Consider the following 23,188-nt stretch of genomic DNA (forward strand, 5'->3'; position numbering starts at 1 on the left):
GATAAATCTGAGGGGTCACCACATGATGAAAGGGATAAAGAAAAAATATTTTATGGAAAGGTTTTTTTCTTATTTTTCTCAAAGATTTGCTTTTTTTTAGTAAACTACTGGATTCTTTGGACTCCACATGCCTATAAAAATCCTTAAAATGAGTGAAATACCTCATCCTTTGACCTCCTCCGGTCTCTAAAAATCCTTAAAATAAGTGAAAAACTGGATTCTTTCACATATTCAGGCCTCTTAAAATTCTTAAAGGAATCGTTCAACATTTTGGGAAACACGCTCATTCGCTTTCTTTCTGAGAGCTGGATAAGAAGACTGACACCAGTCTCATGTCTATATGCTAAACTGAAGCTACTGCCAGCAGACAGTTAGCTTAGCTTAGCACAAGACAGATAATCTGGCTCTGTCTGAAGGTAACAAAAGGAAGTCACTGCTCCCAGCCAAGTCCAGTCCAGTACATTGCCCCCGGTAAAACCACAACCTGTAGTTTTTTTAGTATGGATTAAACAAACAAGATATAACGTGTTAATGAGACAACTTTAGGTGTCTTCAGACAGTGAGCGGGTTCCCATCACTGCCTCCATTGTTTTCAATGTAAACACGGCGGTGAGGAACGGGAGGGCAACTGCTGCTCTCATAAATGCGTATGGCGCTTTAGGCATCAGCTTCAAAGTTTGATTTTCCGATCGGGCCAATAAACAACGTTAGTTAACAAAACTTGCGATATTAATTATGTCATGTTGCTAACCATTTCATCAAGGCTATTTTAAGATACAGCCTGCTCTCTTTAGTTATGTGAAGAGATTATAGTAGGTGGATAGCGGCAGCCAGTGATGTATAGTTTTGGTTAGTAGGATAAGTGGTAGGTGTTTAGAATCAAATTAGCCGATTCAAAATACAGAACACTGCTGGGTAGCAGCCACGGCGGCAACCGCTTACTGGCACAAAGCACCTTTTGAGGACTTTGTTACTTTTGAACAGAGCCAGATTAGCTGTTTCCCCCTGCTTCCAGTCTTTGTTCTAAACTGAGCTAATCAGTTGCTGGCGGTAGCTTCATATTTCATATTTCGTAATAGGCTACACTTAACTTGACAGTACATGCACTACTACTTATTACTTATGTTATTACATTGTATTATTATACCGTATTATCATTATCAACCGGTAAACCCACTTTGTACTTCACACTTATTTTATTTTATACTTATACCCACCTGGTACTTAATTTATTTTCTGACCTGTATTATAGTGTATTATATTTTTTGCTAGTACTTTCCTGTGTGCACTGACGTAACGGTGAGCTGCTGTAACAAAGAGTTTCCCTTCGGGGATCAATAAAGTATTTCTGATTCTGATTCTGATAACACTTATGAGATGAGAATGGTATAAAATTTCTTATTAAACTCTCAGCAAGAAAGCGAATAAGCAAATTTCCCAAAATGTCGAACTATTCCTTTAAATTAAATTAAATACTGAATACTTTGACGTCTTCGGGCCTCTAAATGTCGAGGTGTCACAAGTAGCTATTGCCTCATTTTTCAGGGTCACAGGCCAAAAGGTTTGGGAAGTTTGAATACAGCTTAAATATCTTGATTTTTCATGACGTTAATCGGAGTTCCTCTCTTACGAGGGTCCATGTAGGCGCTCCAAGCTGACTGGTCCCCTCTGTACTGACCCTGACCCTGTCCAGCTCTGTCACAACTGGATGTTGCCACTGTGCACTCATGTACTGTAAAGTGCATTCTCCCCCTTGTGATGTCTCAACCTATTCTTTTGCCATCTCCCATTTCCTCTCACATCCCCTCTTCTTTTCAGACTCACCAAACTCCTTGACTCCCCCCCCCATCATGAATGACATCTCTCTGTTATAAGTGGCCTCAGGTCTCGCTCTCTTTTCCCCTTTTGTTATCTCGCTTTTCTCTGCCTACTCAATGATTCAATTTCATCATATTCTTTCCATGAATCATTTGCACTGCGTGTGTGTGTAGCAAGGCCATTCTAACTGCAGGAGGCGCTAGTAGCGGGATAAGTCCCCCTCCAGTCCCCTCTGTCTGCCCCCTCCGCCACCCAGCACTGCAGAAGAGGCCTCTTGTCTCCCCACAGTCTGCAAGGCCTTTCTTTAGCCTCCCTCCATCTCCTCTTCTCCTCTGTCTCTCTTTCTGTCTCTGTGTTGATGTTATTGTCCTGGTTTGTGTGGCACCCTGATCCAGATGACCTCTAGCGACATTCAATATTCAGAGGATGTGAAGTACATGATGATATTTTGTGCCCACAACATCAGAAGTGTCAGTTCCACTGGCACACACACTCTCAATGTGTTATTATTTATATTTACCTCCCTTTGCCAAAGGAAATCGCACGCCGGCTCCTGCCAGTCTCCTACAGGGGGCGCTATCAGTGTCTCCACTACAGCCATCATTAAACTACAACCTACACCCTCTACATGTCCCTTCTCCTCTCTTCCTCACCTCACCTCCTTTAATCTGTCTCCCTTTCTCTCCTCCTGTTCTTCCCTCTCCTCCCCTCTCACGTCCTAATCGTCATGCGATCACCGCTCAGGTGGATGCAGGCTGCAGGTCAGGTGGAGGCAAATGCTAAACTGACCTGTGGCCAGTTCAACCAATTAGCCTCCCTCCTGTTAAGTACAAGGGATGTTTTGTCTCAACCTCTTTGTTTCTGACAGCACACACACACACACCAAGGCCTCTCTGTCTCTCTCCTCCAGCTACAGGGGGCGCCAGTCTCTACACCACTGCCGCCCCCCCCCACACACACTCCTCCTCTCTCTACCCCTTCCTCTCCCCTCTTTCTCTCTCCTCCTCCTCCTCCTCCTCCTCCTCCTTTTCCCTTCCCCCTACAACCCTCCTCCGGCTGCCCCTACCACTTCCTCCCCTCTTTCTACCTTGCCACTCTCTTCTCCTCCCTCTCCTCTCTGCTTCTCCTCCCTCGCGCTCCAGTCCCTCTCTGACTCCCTTTTTCCTCACATCCCCTCCCCCCAACTCCTTTCCCCACCTCTTCCCTTCCCTCCCCTTCGCCTCCCTCCCCTTCCCCTTTGAAAGGCTGTTAAGCGCTCCTTCTGCACACAGCACTGCAGATGAGGCCTCCGCCTCCCCCACAGTCTGCCAGGCCTCTCTCTCCCTCTCTCTCTCCTTCAGCCTCCCCCACCACTCCTTCCCTCCCTCCCTTCTCTCGCTCCTCAACAGCATAGCAACACTGACTAGCCAGCCAAGGAGAGTCTTGCCTGTCTCTCTCTCTCCCTCTTGCACTGGGGTAATTTCCCTCCATTTTAGATACCTCATCCCAGGGCAGCAAAGGATGGGATTTTAATGAAATACTTTACTTGGAGGTAAAAATATATAGTGAATGTACGTATCTGATCTCACTCAAAACCTGGGTTGGTAGAACAGTGTGACTGTAACTCAGTCAGATCTGATTGATCCCCACTCTGAGAGAGTACCTTTCATCCAATGGTGCACCTCAGCAAAGGGTTAATAGTGTAGTGTTCTATTTCTAACCAAGGCTTTTCCACATCTACTCTTTGGCAACATGCAGACAGGGTCCATTTGGTATAGCTGTATAACAAGAACATGAGAGGACATATTTTAGCTCTCTGACAAACACATCATGTATTCTGTTTCATGTTTTCTCAAAACACCTCATTGTGCACCTGAAAGGGGGGGCGTTCAAACAAGGTTTACTTAAAATGTGTAGCTTGCCACAGATTTCAGGGAAGCAATTGGTTATGGAAACTGGACAGCAGTGGTATATTCAGTGGATGAGGTTTTACACAGGTACTGTACTTTGAGGATGGTCATGTTACAATTCATAACCCCAACATTCAAAACACAGGAGTAGAATCTCTTTCAATATTTCACAAGTTATCATGATGATGTCATTGACTTCTTCACCTCTAATTTATATGGTCTAAAACATACTGATGAGGCTTTATCTGGCAGTGAAATCATCATTCTGCCAGTAAACCTTCATCCTCCATTACACCAGAGATATAATACTGCTCTGATCTTGTGAAGCTAACTTGGTGGGCAATTTAATTTTGGTTACCAAGCAATGCTGGATATTCCTGGAACTATTTTTGGCCTTTACTCAAAGACACAACTCCTGCGTGACAAGTCCTAACTTTACTGTGATGGATCATGGCGCACATCCTTTATGTTGGTATGGAAGGAGAATATATATATTTATTTTAGAAATATAAAGAACTGGGAATAAAATCCCATCCTGAGTTGATATTCCCCACTGTATTCTCATATTACAAAGCAATGTAAACTCTTATTAAGATGTGCTGATCGAAATATCAAGACACTTCAGACCTGATTGAAATGAGAATACCATCACACTTTGATGTCACTAGACTCCGTCAACAAATGACTGTAACCTATAAAGACATTACATTAAAACCAATGACTGGTATTGTTGCAGTTCATTTGGATAGTCCGCCTATAGAGTATTTGTAACATTTCAATGGCTTATTAGGTGAGATTCAACAATTCAGCTGTTTAACAAATAAAACCATTTTCTAGGTTTGGTTAGGTTTAGGCACATCTTGTTCATGAATTGTCACATATACTCTATTGATAATCTGTTAAACATCTACAGACAAAGCAAAACAGATGAAATGTTACAAATACTATAAACTATCTGTGGGCGGACTATCCAAATAAAGTGTTACCCAGGTATCCTTTGGAAAGACAAAAATAATTTCTGTAGGAAATCTGCAACGATATAGCTCTCTTCAACAATAATAGTGAAACAGGCTTATTCAACATGGAAGCTCAATGTATCCCATATGCTTTGCCAATAAAACTTCTAAAAAGCCATTTTGTGTTTTTATGCCAAAATCTTTGCTTTATTTTATGGGAAAGCTGAAAATGTTGGTGAAGTCATTGTGTACCAGTAGGCATTTTTGATCAGTCTTGTCCCTCTGCCCTCCTACAGTATTGAACATAACTGTCAGTGTATCTCTGATGTCCCACTGGTTTATACTTTTGAATGATCCCTCCCTCCCTATGCCACTGCCTATTCAAAGTAAAACCAAAATACACACACACACACACACACACACACACACACACACACTCAAAGCTTTTCTAACTATTGCTGTGCATAAACATGCACCAAGAATTATTTTTTGTGCACAACCCCCTCTGTTCCTTACTCTGAACAAAGAAACTGGCATGCCCATTACTTCCGTGAGAAGCACAATTACAGCACTTTATTGTTCATAAATGCTTAAGTGAAAAATGAAAACATAAAACAAATACGCACAATTCAAGGAACACATATTTAACACTTTTGAACAAAAGAGAAAAGGAAAAAAAAAGCCTTCACTTTTGCGGATGTCAGTATGGTGGTTACTGTCCAGTCTTGTGGGGAAAAGAAACATCAAGTTAAAATAGTGAAAATAGAAAGCAAGTACAGTACAGTGAAGGCTAATGAGCATAAGGCTGCAAAAAGATGATGAAATGCCCCTTTATACTGTAAGAGAATAAGAATAACTCGGCGCCACTATTCTTTCAGAACAGAAGTCATAAAAAAAAAAGGGATCAAATTAAAAAAATAAAATCTAATCAGGGTAAAAGCAAAAAACAAAATCAATTCTGTTATTTCATTTATATATAGATATATTATTTTGCAAAAAAACTAGGTTTTTGTTAAAAAATAAACTTAAACATACGAGAAAATACCAGCCACCAAAGCGACACCTATCGTTAAGCATACCAATGTAGAACATATGAGGCTACCTTACACACAGGTAATAGCAAATATTTAAGGGTACATGTACGGCAACATCTGTCCAAACATGTCTAAAAGACTGTACAAATTTACACTACCCATCTCAACTACATGAAAAATGATGGATTATCTGGTCAGCTTAAAAGCTTTACCTCACAACAACTCAATATTTTAAGCCACACTTACAAGTTCAGTGGCTAAATCAACGTTAATAACTCCTTATCTCAATGTAATAAAGTATATAGAAGGCAAAAAACTTTTTCTATTCGTTTGGTGTAACTTCACTGTTGTCTTTGTTTACAAATCTTTACATCAATCCTAGCTGCTCGTTGAGTACTGCCTTTAAATGTCACTGGATGGCTTGTTTTGAGTTTTCACACAAGTAGAGTTCTCTACTTATCACACTCCTTCACAGATACCCAATGAAACTGGGCAGTGTCCTTCAGTTCAGGCGAGGCAGATTTGTTGGCGTGGATCAAATCTAAAGTGTCTCTCTGACTGCGTGAGTCTTTTTGATTTTATCAGTCAGACCTGCTGTTTGCCCAGCTGGGCCCCGTCTCTCCCGCTTCTTGCAGATGATGGTACAAACTTGGGAATAATGATGGGTAGAGTGTCTCTTCCTTTAGCAGCCTGTCTTCCTGAGCCCTCTGTGGGCCCGAAGCCATTCTCTACATGCTCCCCTTCGTCCTCATCGTCCTCGTCATCTTCGTCGTCCTCGTCATCATCGTCGTCGTCATCTGACATATCATCTAGATCTGGAACAATCTTGGCCCCTGTCCTTGGCTCCATTCTCTCCTTAGCTCCAGTAAGCTGTTTGTCACCATAGAGACGTACCTCGCCCTCTCGTTCCTGGTTATCCCTCTGCTGCTCTTCCTCATCACTGTCAGAGTCAATGGCAATGGGCTCGGAAAGGTCTAGAGGCATTTTCTGTGGTATGGTGCTGTTGATTGTCTTGGTTTGGTCTCTGCTGGCATTGTTGGGTTTCGGGGCAGACGGTGTTGCTTTAGTACCTTCCACAGTCTCAGTTGGCTTTCCCTTTCGTGGCAGGGCTACACCGCCATTAGCAGCTACAAGCTCCTTGTGTCTCCGGAGAGCCTGCTCTGACACCCCCATATGCATCCTAGATGTCCGCCTTTTGCTATGCCTGCCCTCGTACACGCCATCCTGGACGAACGCCAGCTCGTGACTCACTTTGCTGAGCTCATGCATACTGAACCCGAGCAACACGCTGGCATTCTGGGTTTCGCATTCCTGTACGCATTTCCTCCTTCTGTTGACAAAGTGGCTGGAGATGTCCGACTTCCACAACCACAGACTGGCTGCCAGTTTCTCCACCTCCCGTCGTGTGGGATATGGCACTCGACTGAAATACTGCGTTAGAAATGACTTCCTGGATTCATACGACTCGTTTTCGTGTCCTTTGGGGTCAAGAGCCAGAACTACAGGTTCATCGGGATTTTCTACAAATGTAGATGGACCGTTGCTATCCTGTGGGTGGGCCCTTTCCCCAGGGGGTCCCGGCCTCCTCCGTTTCGGTGCACTAGTGTCAGAGCTATCAAAGCTGGCCCGTTTGAGAACGCTGCTCTGGGCCTGGCTGACCCGAGAAGAATGAGCTGCCCGGCTGTCTTGTCCATTCTGGGATTTCCCTACACCTCGACAGTGCACCAAGTGTAGAGTGATGGTGGAGGCAGTCATGTTACTAGTATAAACCCCCAAGCAGTGAATACACTTGTAGGTCAGTTTCTTTTCTACAGGGTGGACTGTCTGAATCACCTGGTGCCTCTCTCTCAGGTGGTGAGCCAATGAGTCTGAGATTGGGCCCTTGAGGATAGAGAAGCAAAGAGGACACAGTGTCTTGCCCACATCCCTCTTGTAGGGCACAGATGCCTGTGGGGCACTCTTGGTTGGTGCACTGTCAGCGGCCCCGGAAGGTGTTTTGGGTGGGTGCTGAGGCATTAACCTCTTGCCTGATATTAAGGAGGCAGACAAGGCTGATGACACAGCGGTGTTGTTGTTTTGAGCGTGAAACGCCACCGACTCCTCTGGGGCGTCTCTCATGTTGTAGGTAGTAACAATCAGTTGAACATTCTTGGGATTGCCCTGCTGCAGAGTGAGGTCAAAGGTCAAGGGAGAATCTGTGCGAGGGCCAACGCTCTCATCTGGATGCGACAGCCGCATGTGGGCCACCATCTTCTCAACGTCATTGAAGGTTGCACGGCAGTGTGGGCAAGACAGACCATGGATCAACATGTGGTTTAACAGTGTGTCACTGGGGAGATAGCGGTTGCAGTAGAGACACTTGCTGGTGAAGTTGTGGATCTTCATGATGTAGTTGGCTACAGCAGGCACCTTTTCCGCTTTGTGCTCTTTCTCAAAATGAGAACTGTACACATTCTCTGGGAAGAGCTCATTGCAGATAGTGCAGATTTTCCACTTCTGTGTGTAGGATGTGCCGAGGACTGAGGAACCACTTTTCTTGGCCGTGACAGAGGCTACAGTAGTAGCTGCCGCCTGGACACGTGAACCCAGAGGGTTGGATTTGAGTGAGGAAGAGGCACTGACCACAACTGGACTCCGCAGGCTGCCACCAGAAATAAGCTGCTTTGCTGCATGAGACTGCTGGGGCACAGAAACCTGGGCATTCCCTGGTAAAGTAACCCTCACCTGCTGGCTGCCGATGGAGAACGACTGGGTGGTACCGGCCTTTAATCTTACTGCATCATGTTTCATCCCAGATAGAAGATTTGAGTTGAAGCCTGTCTTTGATGCGATGACAACTCGACCCAGCTGGTGTGAGCCAGGAGACCTGGTAGTGGCCATTACTGCACCTTTAGGGCCCATCCCAATGATGGTCTTGTCTCCTTGGGTTTTGGGGGGGATCATGATGATGGGTTTGGGACGGGGGACTATCACACTGGTGTGCCCAATCATGGCAGTCACCTGGTAGCCAATCCTCTCATGGTCCTCAATGACGTGTTGAACAAGTGCCTCGTAGGTCCTTGGAACAAACAGACACTTCTTGCAGTGAATCTGGTTACTGTTAACATTGTTTGTGTTAGTACTTTCTGTATTCGCTGTGGCTCCTGCTGTGCCACCATTCTGAGAATTTGTCTTCTCTCCTGGTTTCACAATATATGGCTGGGCCACTTGCTGGAAGTGTTCCCGGTAGATGTGCTTTCGCACTACATTGTACAAAGGGTCTCTGTAGGTGCACTTCTTGCAGTAGTAAACCGCCTGTTCCACACTGTCCCCGGTCCTCTTCAGCACCCCGTCCTTCATCATGATCCCACCAACTCCCACCGCCATTCCACCAGGGCCCTGCCGCACAGTGTTGTTAGGCATGTGGAAAAGTTTGATGTGCGTTTCCAGAGTCTTTTTGTTACCATTGTAAGTGCAGTAGGGGCAGTTGAGCAGAATGTTGTTCTCAAAGTCCTCGCTGTGGACATTGCGGAAGTGGCTCTTGTATGCAGAGAAGTACTTGGATGAAAAGAGGCAGCCGGAGCAGCAGAAAGGCTTTGATCTGTAGTCCTGGAGACACAAAGGTGGGAAAAAGCTTAGACTTTGCAAGGTCTTTGTCTGAGAGAATTAAAACCATTTTATTGCACCTTAATACATTTCTTCTGTGTTTGCGGTGTGAACAAAACAAATAACTCAAAACAAAAGATTCAAATAGTGTTGCAAAAAACAGGATATTTATGTGAGTATCTGTGTGTGTCACACACCTGGACTTTGGTATGTGACGGTTCCCACATGCACACATCTTCCCAGGTAGTGTGCTTTATATACACCTCTGGAGGAGTAAAGTCTTTATAGTCCTAAACAACAAGGAAATTAAGATTAATACTTGATGATGAAACAAAAGGCACAATCAATCAGGAGAGTATTATTTGAAACATCACAAAGGCTGCCTCTATGGACGCATGAGATGTATAAAAATAAAATTCTGGCTCATAGTTCTTATGTCTAAATAAAATTTTTTACCAAAACCTTATAAACATTATGACATATTTCAGATAGTCCCCTTCAAGTCTAAACCCCCATCTAACCCCACCAAATCTGTATAAGTCTTCGTGTTTGTGCCTATGCCTCTATGAAATCCAGAGAACTAGATGCTGAATTATGTAAATACTTTGGTTTCTGCTTTTAAGCCAGAAGAGCATCTTTCTCCTACATTAAGTGAGATATAACAGAATGCTGACATGGTGTCAATGAGGGTAATCGCATTATACTGTATGTGTTATACGAGTCCAGTTCATAGATTCCTATCATCATACATTCTCTACATTTATGCAGCAGTGCCAGGCACCCGACTGCTGAACCCTTACTTCCCACAGTGAGCCAAATGGACGAGTAATCTCAACTCCTAAACTGACCTTATTATTAAACCAAATCAAGTTTCTCATATTTATACCAATGCTACATGTATCCAAACAAGAGCCATTCTTAAAGCTCAGCAAGAGATGAAAATGATGCTGGGAATATGAATTAGAAGATAATCAAAGTCATTTTTGGCAATCTCGAGGAAACGCCGAGAATGCATACACTGTATTCTTCATAAGACAAAGCTATCAACACAAAGGTACAGTAGACTGTGCGGTCATCATAATAAAAATAGTCTGGGCACGCTCACCTCTAGGTGATCTCTACAGAACTCCAAGCCGATGTCTCCCAGGACCTTCTTGACATTTTTCCTCGCTTTCCGCAGACTGCCCAGGTTATTGACAGGGAGCTGGAACATTCTGCCCACCTGAATAGAAAAGACACATACAGCATGTTATCAACAGGTGCAGGGTAGGTGTCTGATAACGAAACGCCAAGTGATGAAATGATCAGTTCACCGAAAAGGACCTTTAACTTGATTTAACTTTCCTAGTATAACAGCTAAAAAGTAAAGCCTTGATCAAAACCCCTTTCAGACATGAAATACGCAACATTGATGACTTCAACTATCTGTTAAAGTAATGGCTTTTTGGCATTTAGACATAGTTGTCTGTTACGTAAATGTTTGTTATGGCTTAATTCAGGCATGACTACAGATGTGACAACTAGTTATGGTCACATCTGTAGCAAGAGTCATATGACTAAAAGTGATATAGTTGTTCCCCAATAGATTATCAAGCCAAAGTGCACCCTCCTAGCAGGGATTCAGACCAAAAAACAGCCCTGCGTTAAAACAGCACAATGGGCTGCGTTGGTGGGGGAGCGTTGTTTTAGGTACCGCTGAGACAATGAAAAAGTCCACTTTGACTAACAGTTTAATGCGTTTAAAGGCTTATTTCTAAACCTTTGTGCCAAAACACTGCACAAAGGTTTGTAATACTCAGACAAATTATTCTTTTGTTGTGACGAAAACAGTAGAAATACAGTGGTTACATTATAAAGTAATCTACCAGAAATGTGCGCTTGCATGTATGTGACAACACAGTGCGTTGCTGGATAACGTTGCGGCAAAGGTTGTGCCTGGTTCAGCTTCTTTTCCATATGACCCTGCGTTGTTTTGCCCAAGCCCTCTGCATTAGTACCCCCACTGCGCTGACAGACTGGCTGACACTGACAGCGTGACAGTGAGCGAGCATGCACAATACCAAGATCCTGAACCTGAAGCAGCTCAACTGAATTATATATCATTTACACCTGCACTTTTCCTCCTGTGACATGTCAAAACGTATCCAATGAAAAAGGTCTATTAGCAAAGCTTCGAGTCCCTTACAGAGATTTTAATAGCCTGATGAGACTTAAGTGTACGGTGACGACATACACATTCCTGCCAGTGGTTTCACACTATTCCACTGATTGACTGGTGGTGGTAATACAACAAGATACACAGCAATGCATCAGCAAAGGCAGGATAGAAGGAGACTGCTAGCTTGTAAACATGGATGTAAAAAATGCAGGTTTCAAATATATATATTTGGCTTTGCTAATTTTTAAACGCACTTAATGTGTTTGTTGGACCTCAAGGATACACACACTGCTGTGGTGAGAAACACTGAATGTAAACATAACTTTTAACTCCAGGCCACCTTTAACTACAAAGTTGCAAGCCAGTGCTCAATGTTTTTTTTATATTTATGATAAAAACACAGCCTAGTTTTTACATTGTACGCCCGCTGTGTACTAAACCTAATGACCTTTTTTTGTTGTTCCAGCCCATCAAAGCTTTGATTTGACCTGGGGAAACCTCACGTACCTCTGGAGTAGAAAGAAAGGTTGCTAACACAAAAACAGACCCACTGATTCCATACAACATACAGCTAAACCCCCATCCAGCCATTCATTATGTTGTAAACACTAACAACAAGTTTAGCATTAGGAAAGGCACCTTTTGCCAGAGGAAGTAAGGGCTGTCTAATTCACTGTTTGAAAGTAGCTGGTTGAATGTCTCTATTCAAATCCGAGCTCCATATAGTGAGGTCAAAGGTCACTCATGCACGATGACATAAAGGCGGCTCAGTGACAACAACAGCACAGTCCCAAACAATTCCTGTGAACGCTTATTTCCCTTCTAGAAAACACAAAACAGAGAGAGGAAACTGTGTGTGTGTTTCCACCAACTGTTGGCCTAGTGAAGAGCCTAGATAACCAGAGACATTTCTGTCAATCCGCATGTCTGTCTCACTGTCTTGCCTGCCTGCTGTCTGTCTGTGTGTCTGTCTCCCATTCAGAAATGGGCAAGAGTGAGTGAAAGAGACACACACCCTTGCCCCATCTCTGTCTCTTTCCTGCTTTCTCCCATTACTTGTAGATGGCGCTAGAGGAACTCCATTATGTAAGCCTCCCTATACTCTGCCTGCCCCCTTTTTCTCCCTTCCTCGCAATACCATCACAGAATGGCGCCTCCTATTGAGCCAGCAGCAGCCTCTACAATATGTCTGCAGTGGAGGGGAGGGGAGGGTAGGGGAGGGAGGAGAGGAGGGAGGGTTGTTGGAAGGGAGGAAGGGGAGGGACAGAAGGAGCTAGAGAGATCAGCGAAGGGGGAGGGTGAGTGTGAGAGAGGATGATGTGGTGGTGATGGGGGGTGAGGGAGCTGGGAGGAGGAGGGGAGCGAGTGAGCAAGGGTAGAAGGAGTGTGAGGGGAGAGATGAGAGGAAAGGAGAGAGGACAGAGAGTGAGCTCCGGAAGTGGAGGGGAGGGGGTGGGGAGGTAGGGAGGTCTGACAGACAGGCTCAGAGGAGAAGGAAGGGAGGGAGGGTGAGTGAAGGAGGGGAAGAGGCTGGGGGGGGGGGGGGGGGTGGAAGAGGGTGAGAGAAAGAGGGGGCGATGGATAGGCACAGAGGGGAGGGGGGTGGGAGGAAGAAAAGGAGAGAGAAAAAAGCCAAAGAGAGGCAGAGTAGGAGGGAAGGGAGGGAGAGAAGGAGGAGAGGAGAGGTGATAGGAGGCTGCTCTGCTGAGGGCTGCTGGCAGAAAACAGGTTTCCCCCTTCTACTGTGTGATGAAAAAGAAAAAACAAGAGGCCTACAAACCTTCAACCACAGATTTCCTCACATTCACTCAGTCCTTCACTGGGACATGATAACCTACGTTCTGGTTGACCGCTGCCGTTTACACTTCTTCAATGTGTAGATGTTTACTGAGGGGAGAAGCTTCTGGTGACATCCATATTCACACCAGTACCATAAAAGTTTGGGATGTGTAAAATGCACTGGGTTTAGTTGTGTCAATAGTCTCAACACCTGTCTGTAGACCTTAGCAATAAAAGGTGGAGGGCTGGCTGTATATGAGGCTCTGTGTGTAGTTGATGGTAGTGACCATGATGATACAAGATAGATTTATTGATCATGTACACAGGGTTGTATAATGAGATTTTGTTTTGTAGTTACCTTTATGCTACTCACACACACATACACACAGGAGATCAGTGAATAAATAAAATCAAAGAAATATCATCATAATCACAATCTGACACTTGTCCTGACCATGTGACAGCCCTCATCCACCTGGATCAAACACGAGGTAGGAGTGCATCCCAACCCCGGTGTCACCTGGCTGAAATCTGATCATATTCCTTTCACCTTTGAGGGTGTGCTTCAAAAGGAAAACATAATTTAACAAACGGTTATATGAATTCTATGCCACAATCTATCTGTGGTTGTGATTATGTATCGTGTGTCCCCACGACAAAACTCTGTACAGTATTGTTGCTGCACTTTCAATATTCAATAGCATTTCTCGCATTGGAAACGTTATAACTCGCAAGATCTGTCGTGGTGGCGTTAGCTGTGGACATAACCACATCGTGCGGGGTTGTAACGTTAGTGTCAGTGAATCTAATCTCCGATCAATATCTGGCAGTATCCAGATCGATAGCTTTGGCAGGGAGCTGCTGCTGCCACTGACAAAGAATGGGGACACACCGCCGCTAAGTTAGCATGCTAAGCTAGCCAACTCGCACCAACAACATGAGCTGTTCAAAAACTAATGCTGCCATTTCTGTCCTTAATTTTAAACAAAGGACATTCGCCAGCATTTTACCGGGGCTGTTATAAACAAGCCTACTGGAGAAGTCATTCAACTTGAGGTTGCATTGAACCCCCTGACTTACAGAAACATAACGTTACAGCCAAGTTACCTTAGCTGTAGTTCACCACCACCCATCACATCACCGCAGGTAACATTAGCCACGGCTAACTATCTCGCTTTGACGGTTCTGCCCAACATTATGACAGACAAGTTTACCTGCTTTCACATCCAGTGCTCCCGTCTGAGTGAATGTGTCACCTCAGGATGACTGAGGAGATGTATAGACACTTTAACTTTTCCCCCCCAGATAGCTCGGTAATATCCTTTCAGGTGACAACTAGCTTCGTGGGGGAGAACCAGCCACCAGTCCGTCCGTCGGTCGGTCTACCTTCCAAAACCGACTCTCCCTCGCCGACAAGGGCTATCTTCTTCCCTCTGGTCGGCAAACGGGAACAGAAAGCCTCCGAGCGTCATTAGACAATTAAAACCTCCATCCCGCGGAGTGGTGAGGGCGGACACATGTCCTGTTGTTGGGAACAACTACCGGCGTACCCGCTCTTTCAAATAAATTGCCTTAAGTCTGTTTATGCTTGCCTGGCAGCCGATAACGCTTTGCCCATTCTGTTCTCTGACAGACAATACACATCCAGCCTAGAAACTGCCCTATCCAAAATGGCGCAAATAAAAGGGGCGGAAGTGACATCTACTTGATTAGCATAAATAATCTCATTGTGGGATCCTCACGAGTCTGCACAATAAAACTCTTGATTGGTTTGTCAATCAGTTTGGCCAATTAAGCAAACATCTCTTCAAAAAATACCCACCTCCTCCCTCAAAAACTGCGGCGGGCCTTTGGTTTCTATGTTCAAGTCTTTGGGGTAAACAACCCGCCGCAGTAGTTGCGGGATCTGGCCGACAGCGGGCGTCCTTTTGGAGTGGGTCTCTCCGATCTAAGCGCATGCGCGGTTTCGCTACATCTGGCGCCCCCCCCGCCCCCCTTGCGGAAGGTCGGATGTACACAGTGCCTGAGCACTCAGCTGGAGTGGTATCAACGGTTGGGCCAACGGTAGGTGGCGCTGTACTATGCAGCGTCAGTAACTGCCCAATTCTACCAAACTGACCGGGACTACTTTCCTGTACGGTAGCCTGGTGAAGGGCAGCCCAAGAACAGCGCTGTATGTCGGCACATAATCCAGTGTGACACTGCATTTAAATGGTTAAAGTGATGGTAAAAGTTCTCCATCAGCTGGGGTTAATTCTTGTATCATCATCATCATCAAAGTGTTTTTTTTACTGCTAGTACCTGACCGACTCTGGGTTTGCTGCGTGGTAATTAAATTAAACATGTTAATTTAAGAATATGCAACATATTACAACTCTCTTCAAGACGGGGGCCTCAAGATCATGTAACAAAGCAGGACACAAGTGTCAGTTGATGCTTTCAAGGTGCATATTCCCTAACAAACGTTCAAATGTATAGACACAAACCAGTACAAAACACAATAAGCCTGGAGCTTTCAGGGCCCCTGGAGGTCTGGGGCCCCGGGGCAGTTGCCTGCTCGGTAATCCAGCCTTGCACATGACACTTTCATTGGTGTAAGGAGAAAAGTGTGATGTTAAATGTCTATTACTATCTGCCTTTTTAAAATTCATTCATGTATTTATCCTGCTGTGACCCCTGGATGACATTTCCATTAGTGTACGTAAGAGAGATGTACAAGCTGGTACGTGCTGACTACTACTGCCTCAGCACAGAGTCTACCACACCATGTGCTGGGAAAGACCATGAGGTGTGGTTGAAAGCTCCAAAAGAAGGTAGCGACTGGCCTTTGAGTTACATTTTATTTGTGTCAAACTACTGTTTCCAGGGTCAGGAATGAACTTTTACACTCAACTAAACATCCTCCTTTGGAGGGCAAGCCTCTGGTGAGCCGGGACCTTTGGCTTTCATTTTAATAGTTTACATGAGTGGCAGACATTATCATAAGTGGTGAGAAGCTGGTCGCTCTGCATAACCCATTTTAGGTTTTGACTCATAGTAAAAAAAAAAAAATTAAAAAAAAATTACAGTCAGGTAAACAAAAACAAAAAAACAGAGCCAACAATACAAACTGTTTAATTGTATACAAACAATCACAGCAGGTAAATGTGTACATAGAAACATCTGACAATGTTAATGCAGAGTTCAGTCAGCTGTCTGGATTGGGAATGATGAGACACTATGTGCTTTGTTCAAAATGTATTAAAGAGGATGATGGAAATGTAAAGCACTATGTTCCTTCAGTATTCCGGACGGCTACTGACAGGGAACTATTTTATATTTACTGCTAACAGGGCAGAGAGATGTCTCCCTTGTCATTTGCCATCATGTCACTGTCTGACCATAGGCAAGTGGAGCTTTTTCCCCCGTTAAAATTCAGATACAGCTACTGTATTAAAGACAGCGACTTAAAGAGCGAAAGGAATACTATATGACCGTGCGATGTCCAAACTGAGGACATCACTGATCATGTTGTGGCGAAGAGCGTGACCAGTCCTTTCACGAATGACACAATCTCGTTCCCTCCAAGTTTGGACTCTCCATACACTCGATCCACAAAGGAGATGGGTACCTGTTGTTCGGAAGAAGAAGAGGGAATTGTTTTTCAGTTCACGTCCAAAAGCATGGATGCAGGGTCACAATTCTGAAGCCGATTCAGGGGAAAGTTAGGGTAAACTTAAACGATGATATTTCCAGATTCTCGGTTTGTGCACCACTTACACTTCTGAAAAAGGTGATTTCACTGATTTTTCTTCATCCCTTCGACATTATACCAGGCCTATCTGAGCTAGACCTGGCCTCACAAATCCGAAACCCGGCAGTCTACTTGTTGATCTAGTCCAAGTTTGATTAAGTCTAACTATAGTGGTTTTTGAGCTAGGCCTGGTCTAATATGGCCTGGATGCAGAAAAGGCAGTGAAATTGCCCTTTTTCTGTTTTCCCAAATAGAATAAAGGTTTCACAAATGTGAAACAGTCTCTAGAATCAATTTGTTAATCTAGTCCAGACTTGACAAATGTAAGAATAGTGGTGTTTGAGCTAGGCCTGGTCTAATGTGGTCTGGGTGCAGAAAAATAAGTGACATTTTTTCCACCCTGGATTTTAAACAGTCTCTCAAGTATACTTCTTAATCTAGTCTTAAGTGTTAATCTAGTCCAGACTTGACAAATGTAAGAATAGTGGTTTTTGAGCTAGGCCTGGTCTGGATGCAGAAAAAGCAGTGAAATCGGCCTTTTTTTGTTTCACAAATCTGAAAGTGAGTTTAAACAGTTAAGGCTTTTACTGTGATTTCTAATACTTTTTCACATCCATAAGTAGCGTAAAAAAGGAGAATCTAGAGAAAAATCATCATTTAAGTTTCCTCCAAATCGGAAGCTGCAAATCAGAAGCCAACTTTAAAGTCACTGCAGGCTCCGCATTATGGAAAAAAAAAAATATCTGAAAACTCTAATCTTCCCCCCAAAAACCCATAAATACACGGATGAATGAATTAGGGCCTCACTTCTCCGATTGTGTAGTTGAGCTGTCTGGCGCGGATGATCATCTCCATCTGAAAGACGTACCCTTTGGACACGCACCGCTCAACCAGACTCTCCAACACCTTCTTCTTGTACAGCCTGACATCAGTGAGAAAAAAACAGTGGGAGTGTGAGAAAACACAGCCCCGTGCACGAACAATTCAAAAGTCAGCGGCACTTATTTCACAACACTCGCACCACTTACCTGAAGCTCCCCGTGAGGTCTGAAGCACCGGGTCTCAGCAACACTTGAGTCAAAAAGTTGGCTCCCCGGCTGTGAACGAGAGAAGGAGACAGAAGAAAGAAAGATCAAACTTCAGCTTCTTCTTGCCTGTTGTAATCAGGGTCAGTGCAAGACGGGTGAGGGGAAATTGAAGACAGCGGACGGCTGTTGACTTGTAGTTACCTGATGAGTTTCCTGCGCAGGTCCCAGCCGTATACGCCTCCGTTCCCTTGGTATCGAGTACCGGACACCAGGTCGTAATTGCCTTCCTTCTGCTTTCTGACAAACAAAAGGACATATGCACAATTTCTCTTCCAACTGTCATTTGTGGCACAGTAACTAAATATTATTGTTTAAATATTCTGAAATTAATTTTGTGTATACAAATTGAAATATAGTCCCAAACCCCCAACAAAATCACGTAATGGGAAATGGAAATCTAGAGACACTTACTCAATAAATTCAGGAATAAATTTGGGCTGAAATAAAAAATGACAAAGAACAATCAAATATCATGCTGTCCAAAATGAAATATCACTCACAGAACATGTTATGTTTCACATAATTTAGCAATTACATAAAAGAGTAATTTTAAATTTTAGGGATGATAGAGAAAAGAGAGTTGACAAGGCAAACTCACACCTCAGATCCAATAATGAAATTCAGGAATCAGTTATACTAATAGCTAGAGCTAAAATGTTTGCAACTATTTTGATAATCGATAAATCACTTTAGTCAATTTTTAAGAGAAAATGCAATCTCTGGTTCCAGCTTCTCGAACGTGAGGATTTGCTTCTTTGTCTTACGCGACAGGAACCTGAATATCTTTGGCTTTCAGACTGTTGTTCAGACAAAACAAGCAATTTGAAGACGTCATGTTGGGCTTTAGGAAATTGTGATTGTGAGGAATTTTGTAGATTTTTCACAATTTCCTGACATTTTAAAGACCAAATGATTAATTGATAAATCGAAACAGTAACTGGCAGACTAATAAATAATGAAAATAATTGTTAATTACAGCCCTAGAATCAGCTTCATGTGTTCATGTGAACCTACTGTATACACCCAGTGAAACAAGCTCCACTTACATGATGGGAAAGATCTGCATCCATTATGATGATGAAGTTCCCAGTAGCATGTTTCACGCCGTGGATGTAGGCGGTGCCTTTGAAAGGAAACAGGAGCTCATCAGTTGTTGGCAAAGGTTAACCTTACTAGAACAGAGACACCAATTTTTACCCTGTTTCAAACTTACCTAGGCCTAATTTGGTGGCTCTTGGTCGTAGAAGCTGAAAAGAGAGATTTAGAGTCTGCATAAAGATCCCATTCATTTACTAGAACCACCTGTTACATAGGCATGGCAGATAGCTTAAGATTGTAAATCATACCCAATCAGTTGCTGTCTCAGTGAAGACGTTACAGCATGTTAATTAATTCTAATACATACATTTTAAAGGAATGCATTATTTAGTTATCCTCAAAGGAGAGGCCTGCTAAGTGAACCTAACGCCATCACTGTGAGGGCGGGGGTTAGCAACGATTCTTAACTTACTATTTTATCCTCTCCGTAAATTTTCTGCAACTGCTCTGCCACCTCCAGTGTCCCATCTGGGCTTCCGTCGTCAATGACAATGATCTCGTAGTTATATCCACTGTAAATACAACAAATTAAACTGAAGGTTGTAGGTAGCTAATTTGGTACTTTAACGTAAGCCGTTTCTACCGTAGCCTTGACACAATAAATCTTAGAAGCCAACGTTAAGAGCATCGAGCCGAGCTGGCACTGTCTGACTGGTTTAGTGACAGCTCATCACTGACTGTCGTTACTACAGTAGTAACGTTAGCTAGCACTAGCTGAGCAGCTTTGCTGGCTCCCCGAAGCTCACCTTTCGCCGAAATATTTCACCAAAAGCCACACTATCAAAGGTAGGTTTTCCCTTTCGTTGTAGGTAGGTAATAGTACTGAGTATTTGTCCCCATTGTCCCGGGTTGGGTGCGAAGTTTTTCGGCTTGCCATGGCGACGTGAAACTACTGTAACCCCCACTGTGTAAAGTTGAAAAACGTGCCATACAACATCCTGTTTATTATTTTCCAAATAAATTCAGTATTGGTGTAACTATATTGGCAAATGCACTATGTGTCATACTTAATTACATTTTAAAATAGCCATATTTAGTCTTTTTACATCAGCTGTACTGAAACATATAGCAAACTTAGCCCCATGGTCATTACAACGAACGATAGGCTTATTATTGTTATGTACTCAAGTAACTGCTGATTCTAGCATAGGCGACAATCCACGATCTCCAAAGCAGTAAATGGTTCGCCTTTATTTTGAAAAATAAACTAACATATCTAACAAAACCGGAAAAGGAGTGTACCAATGAGGCTAACTTAATAAAGCAGCTGGCTTACAGATAGGAACGTCCATTGTGCTCTTCAAAATAGACACCACTGGAAACAATTCTCTCTTCACCACGGTTCCGACTAAGGACTATTACATTATTATCATTATTTATTCCTGCTGGCTAATTTATTCTATTATTATCATTTATTATTAGCCAGCAGAATCTATGCAAACCCCAGAGCTTGCATAGATTCAATGTCTTGCCTCAAGGACACTTAAGCAGAAGACAAGCTTGCTGTCACAGTCCTCCAGCAGGAATAGAACTTCACTACACTAAACTAACCCTGTCACTCAGGAAAGTCATTTGGGGGGAAAAAAACCCCATCACACTTCATTAGACACATATTAATGGAATTTTATTAACAAGATAAAAACATACATACATACAAAAAAACCCAAACATCTCTCTCTCTCTCTCTCTCTCTCTCTCACTCACTCACTCACTCACTCACTCTCACACACACACACCATGTAAAGTTTATCACCCAAACCCCAGGACATCAGAAAATGTAAACAGGAATCAATACGAATAGGTACAGTATAAAATATCATACATGAATAACTGTATACAGTAAATATAATAAACAATATACAAATTATCATACACATGACAACAGACATTCTCACAGTATCATTTATACCATGGAACAAAAAGAAGCTTTTACACCATGGATTATGCATTTTCATTATCCTTGAGGCAGTTAAGGTTAGAATGGCAAATGAAATAGGTAGAAATGTAACACAGATGGCTAAACTACTTAGCATTGATACAGTGCATGAATACATAAACATAATAACAATAGGTTTCAGTGCGAATATGGTGTATAAGACAGCAAGTGACTGATCGCAATGGGAAAATATTTTCCTTTATGATGTTATCTGTTCATCAAAACACTATTCTATATTAGAAAGCTTCCTACTTATTTTTAGTTCATTTCTCAGCCATTTTCTATGTCAAAGAACACTGTAACAAGAGGACAGAGAGAGATTCTTCCTGTATTGTTTCCTTTTCTCACACATGATGAAGCTTGTGAAGCTTTCGCTTCAGTCAGTGGCCAAACATCTTCAGTGGTGCTTTTTTGGCTCCATTCCCAGCCTGTCATTCAGCTCCAAAGGAACCATAGTCATTTCAAACAGGCACCAGTCACCTTGCCATTGCTGCCTGCTTGTGAATATCCACTCAAGGCTGGTAGCCATAATAAGGGTCTTCTGGAAGAAAAGAGCACACGCAAAAAAGGGTCAACATGTAAGACAACTTTCACACTGTATTTGGCAGTGATGGCATATTGTCATTGCACAAAATATATAGCCACAAGTGGCAATTAAGCATAATTATTTAAATAAAGAAAAATAATGTTTTCCCTGCCTTCCAACATACACAGGGTTATAGTTTTCAACTGCTACGATTAACTCCATTAACTTTATCACAACTTTAAAGCTGCTGTAATCAATCATTTCATATTAACAACCGATCAAATGACTATGAGTGATGTGAAAGTGGTGGCTTGTAGTGACAAACCCACAGAGAATTATCACCGAGCGTGCAGTTCCCCTCAACTCACCAGAGCTTTTCAGCATATTTTAGATCATTGTTTTGGTTTTCTGGCCTGCAACTTTACTGTTTTTATCCACCCTCACTGCTCTCATAGTGTCGTTTTCAGCTGCAGCAGGCAGCTATTTTCAGCTAAAAAGTAAACCGCACACTATCTGCTCAGCACGAAACAGTAGACCGGCACAGTTAGCAACTAGCTGGTGAACGTAGTGGAGCATTTAACAGCTAAAGACCCAGATATTTCCCTCAGGAGTTGGTAGAGGCCAAAAAACACAAGAGCTAAACACAGAGTGAATATTGGACTTACATTCATCAGGTGGACACAAACACCACTCCAGTGAATGCTAATGTTGGTCTGTGTCTCCTGGAATTGTAATTAGGCAACTGTTAGCTAACATGTTCACCATTATAACACTTTATAAAGGTGATAATATGTCATTGTTGCATTTACAGCTTGTTGCGCTGCCTCAAAGTGGCCAAAAAAATCAATTGGCTGCCTGTAAGGTAAAAGTAATCTAAAAGTAATGGTTTGTTATGGAAAATGGAAATATTAATAAGAATGCTACTGTATAAGCACTCCGGTTTGCTCACAGAAAACTTAATTCATCTTGAACCTACAGTATATCACTATTTTTTACCCATTCACTGCTAATACCTTCCATACTGGACACACCAGTGCCCAACTCAGTGTGGGTTGCCTCTGATAGACCTGGATCATCATATCTTAATATTCCCAGGCTGTGTGTCATTTGGGTTAGAGGACCTTTCCTAGTAGCTGACCTGTTTGCTGGGGAACTCTGCGGCAGCCTCCACTGCTGTCACACACACCCGGTGGTCCAACCTCGCCTGGCTGTCCAGGAGGTCCGGGGATCCCTGGGGGTCCTGGCTTACCATCATCTCCTTTGGAACCTGGGATTCCCAGCTTGGACTCACCTGGAGGACCTGCAGACACACATAATATGCAACACGCATGCATCATAACCAGACATCAGTACAAGTTTGTGTACTGATCATTCATTGGACAGTTTCTGTATTATATTACAATGAGATGAAACAAATGACTCATAGAGAGGTACCTGCGAATCCTTTAACCCCTGTGGGCCCCTCGACATTGGTTCCTGCATCGCCTTTCGCCCCTGTCATACCTCTCCTCCCTGTAGAGAAGGAGGAGACAAATCAGCTTAATCAAAAGCTTATAATATTATCACTCTGGACCCCAAAAATCTGAAA

The 23,188-nt window shown here is 43.3% G+C and overlaps 3 protein-coding genes across 7 annotated transcripts in view; all 3 read right to left on the bottom strand.

Annotated features, from left to right (window-relative positions):
* Nucleotides 1–5,209: 5,209 nt before the first annotated feature.
* On the bottom strand, nucleotides 5,210–15,144 carry adnpb (activity-dependent neuroprotector homeobox b). 2 transcript variants are annotated; one of them, XM_044210966.1, is made up of 4 exons: nucleotides 15,042–15,144; nucleotides 10,388–10,504; nucleotides 9,480–9,572; nucleotides 5,210–9,285 (listed from the first exon to the last, which is right to left on the bottom strand). In XM_044210966.1, the coding sequence occupies exons 2-4, from the start codon at nucleotides 10,493–10,495 to the stop codon at nucleotides 6,283–6,285; spliced, it is 3,204 nt and encodes a 1,067-aa protein (XP_044066901.1). In that variant the 5' UTR covers nucleotides 10,496–10,504; nucleotides 15,042–15,144; the 3' UTR covers nucleotides 5,210–6,282. The 2 variants fall into 2 exon arrangements, with proteins under 2 accessions (XP_044066901.1, XP_044066900.1); XM_044210965.1 differs by lacking the exon at nucleotides 15,042–15,144 and adding an exon at nucleotides 14,434–14,965.
* Nucleotides 15,145–16,316: 1,172 nt separating this feature from the next.
* Nucleotides 16,317–20,066, bottom strand: dpm1 (dolichyl-phosphate mannosyltransferase subunit 1, catalytic). The gene is made up of 9 exons (XM_044210967.1): nucleotides 19,885–20,066; nucleotides 19,551–19,650; nucleotides 19,254–19,287; nucleotides 19,087–19,163; nucleotides 18,452–18,477; nucleotides 18,182–18,277; nucleotides 17,981–18,049; nucleotides 17,760–17,874; nucleotides 16,317–16,829 (listed from the first exon to the last, which is right to left on the bottom strand). Exons 1-9 carry the CDS (start codon nucleotides 20,013–20,015, stop codon nucleotides 16,725–16,727), a joined length of 753 nt encoding a protein of 250 aa, XP_044066902.1. The 5' UTR covers nucleotides 20,016–20,066; the 3' UTR covers nucleotides 16,317–16,724.
* Nucleotides 20,067–21,488: 1,422 nt separating this feature from the next.
* The window catches only part of LOC122882806 (collagen alpha-1(XX) chain), a 40,418-nt gene continuing 38,718 nt past the window's right edge, over nucleotides 21,489–23,188 (bottom strand). The window contains exons 40-43 of one of the 4 annotated variants that reach the window (XM_044210598.1): nucleotides 23,035–23,112; nucleotides 22,739–22,900; nucleotides 22,266–22,322; nucleotides 21,489–21,612 (exon numbers count right to left, since the gene is read on the bottom strand). In XM_044210598.1, coding sequence (XP_044066533.1) covers nucleotides 22,303–22,322; nucleotides 22,739–22,900; nucleotides 23,035–23,112 — 260 coding nt within the window. In that variant the 3' untranslated portion in view covers nucleotides 21,489–21,612; nucleotides 22,266–22,302. Of the gene's footprint in view, nucleotides 21,616–22,265; nucleotides 22,323–22,738; nucleotides 22,901–23,034; nucleotides 23,113–23,188 lie in introns of all 4 variants that reach the window. The other 3 variants (XM_044210597.1, XM_044210596.1, XM_044210595.1) reach the window with 3 other exon arrangements.

The sequence above is a fragment of the Siniperca chuatsi genome, linkage group LG10 (assembly GCF_020085105.1).
Source record: "Siniperca chuatsi isolate FFG_IHB_CAS linkage group LG10, ASM2008510v1, whole genome shotgun sequence".
In the NCBI taxonomy this organism is placed as follows: Eukaryota; Metazoa; Chordata; class Actinopteri; order Centrarchiformes; family Sinipercidae; genus Siniperca; species Siniperca chuatsi.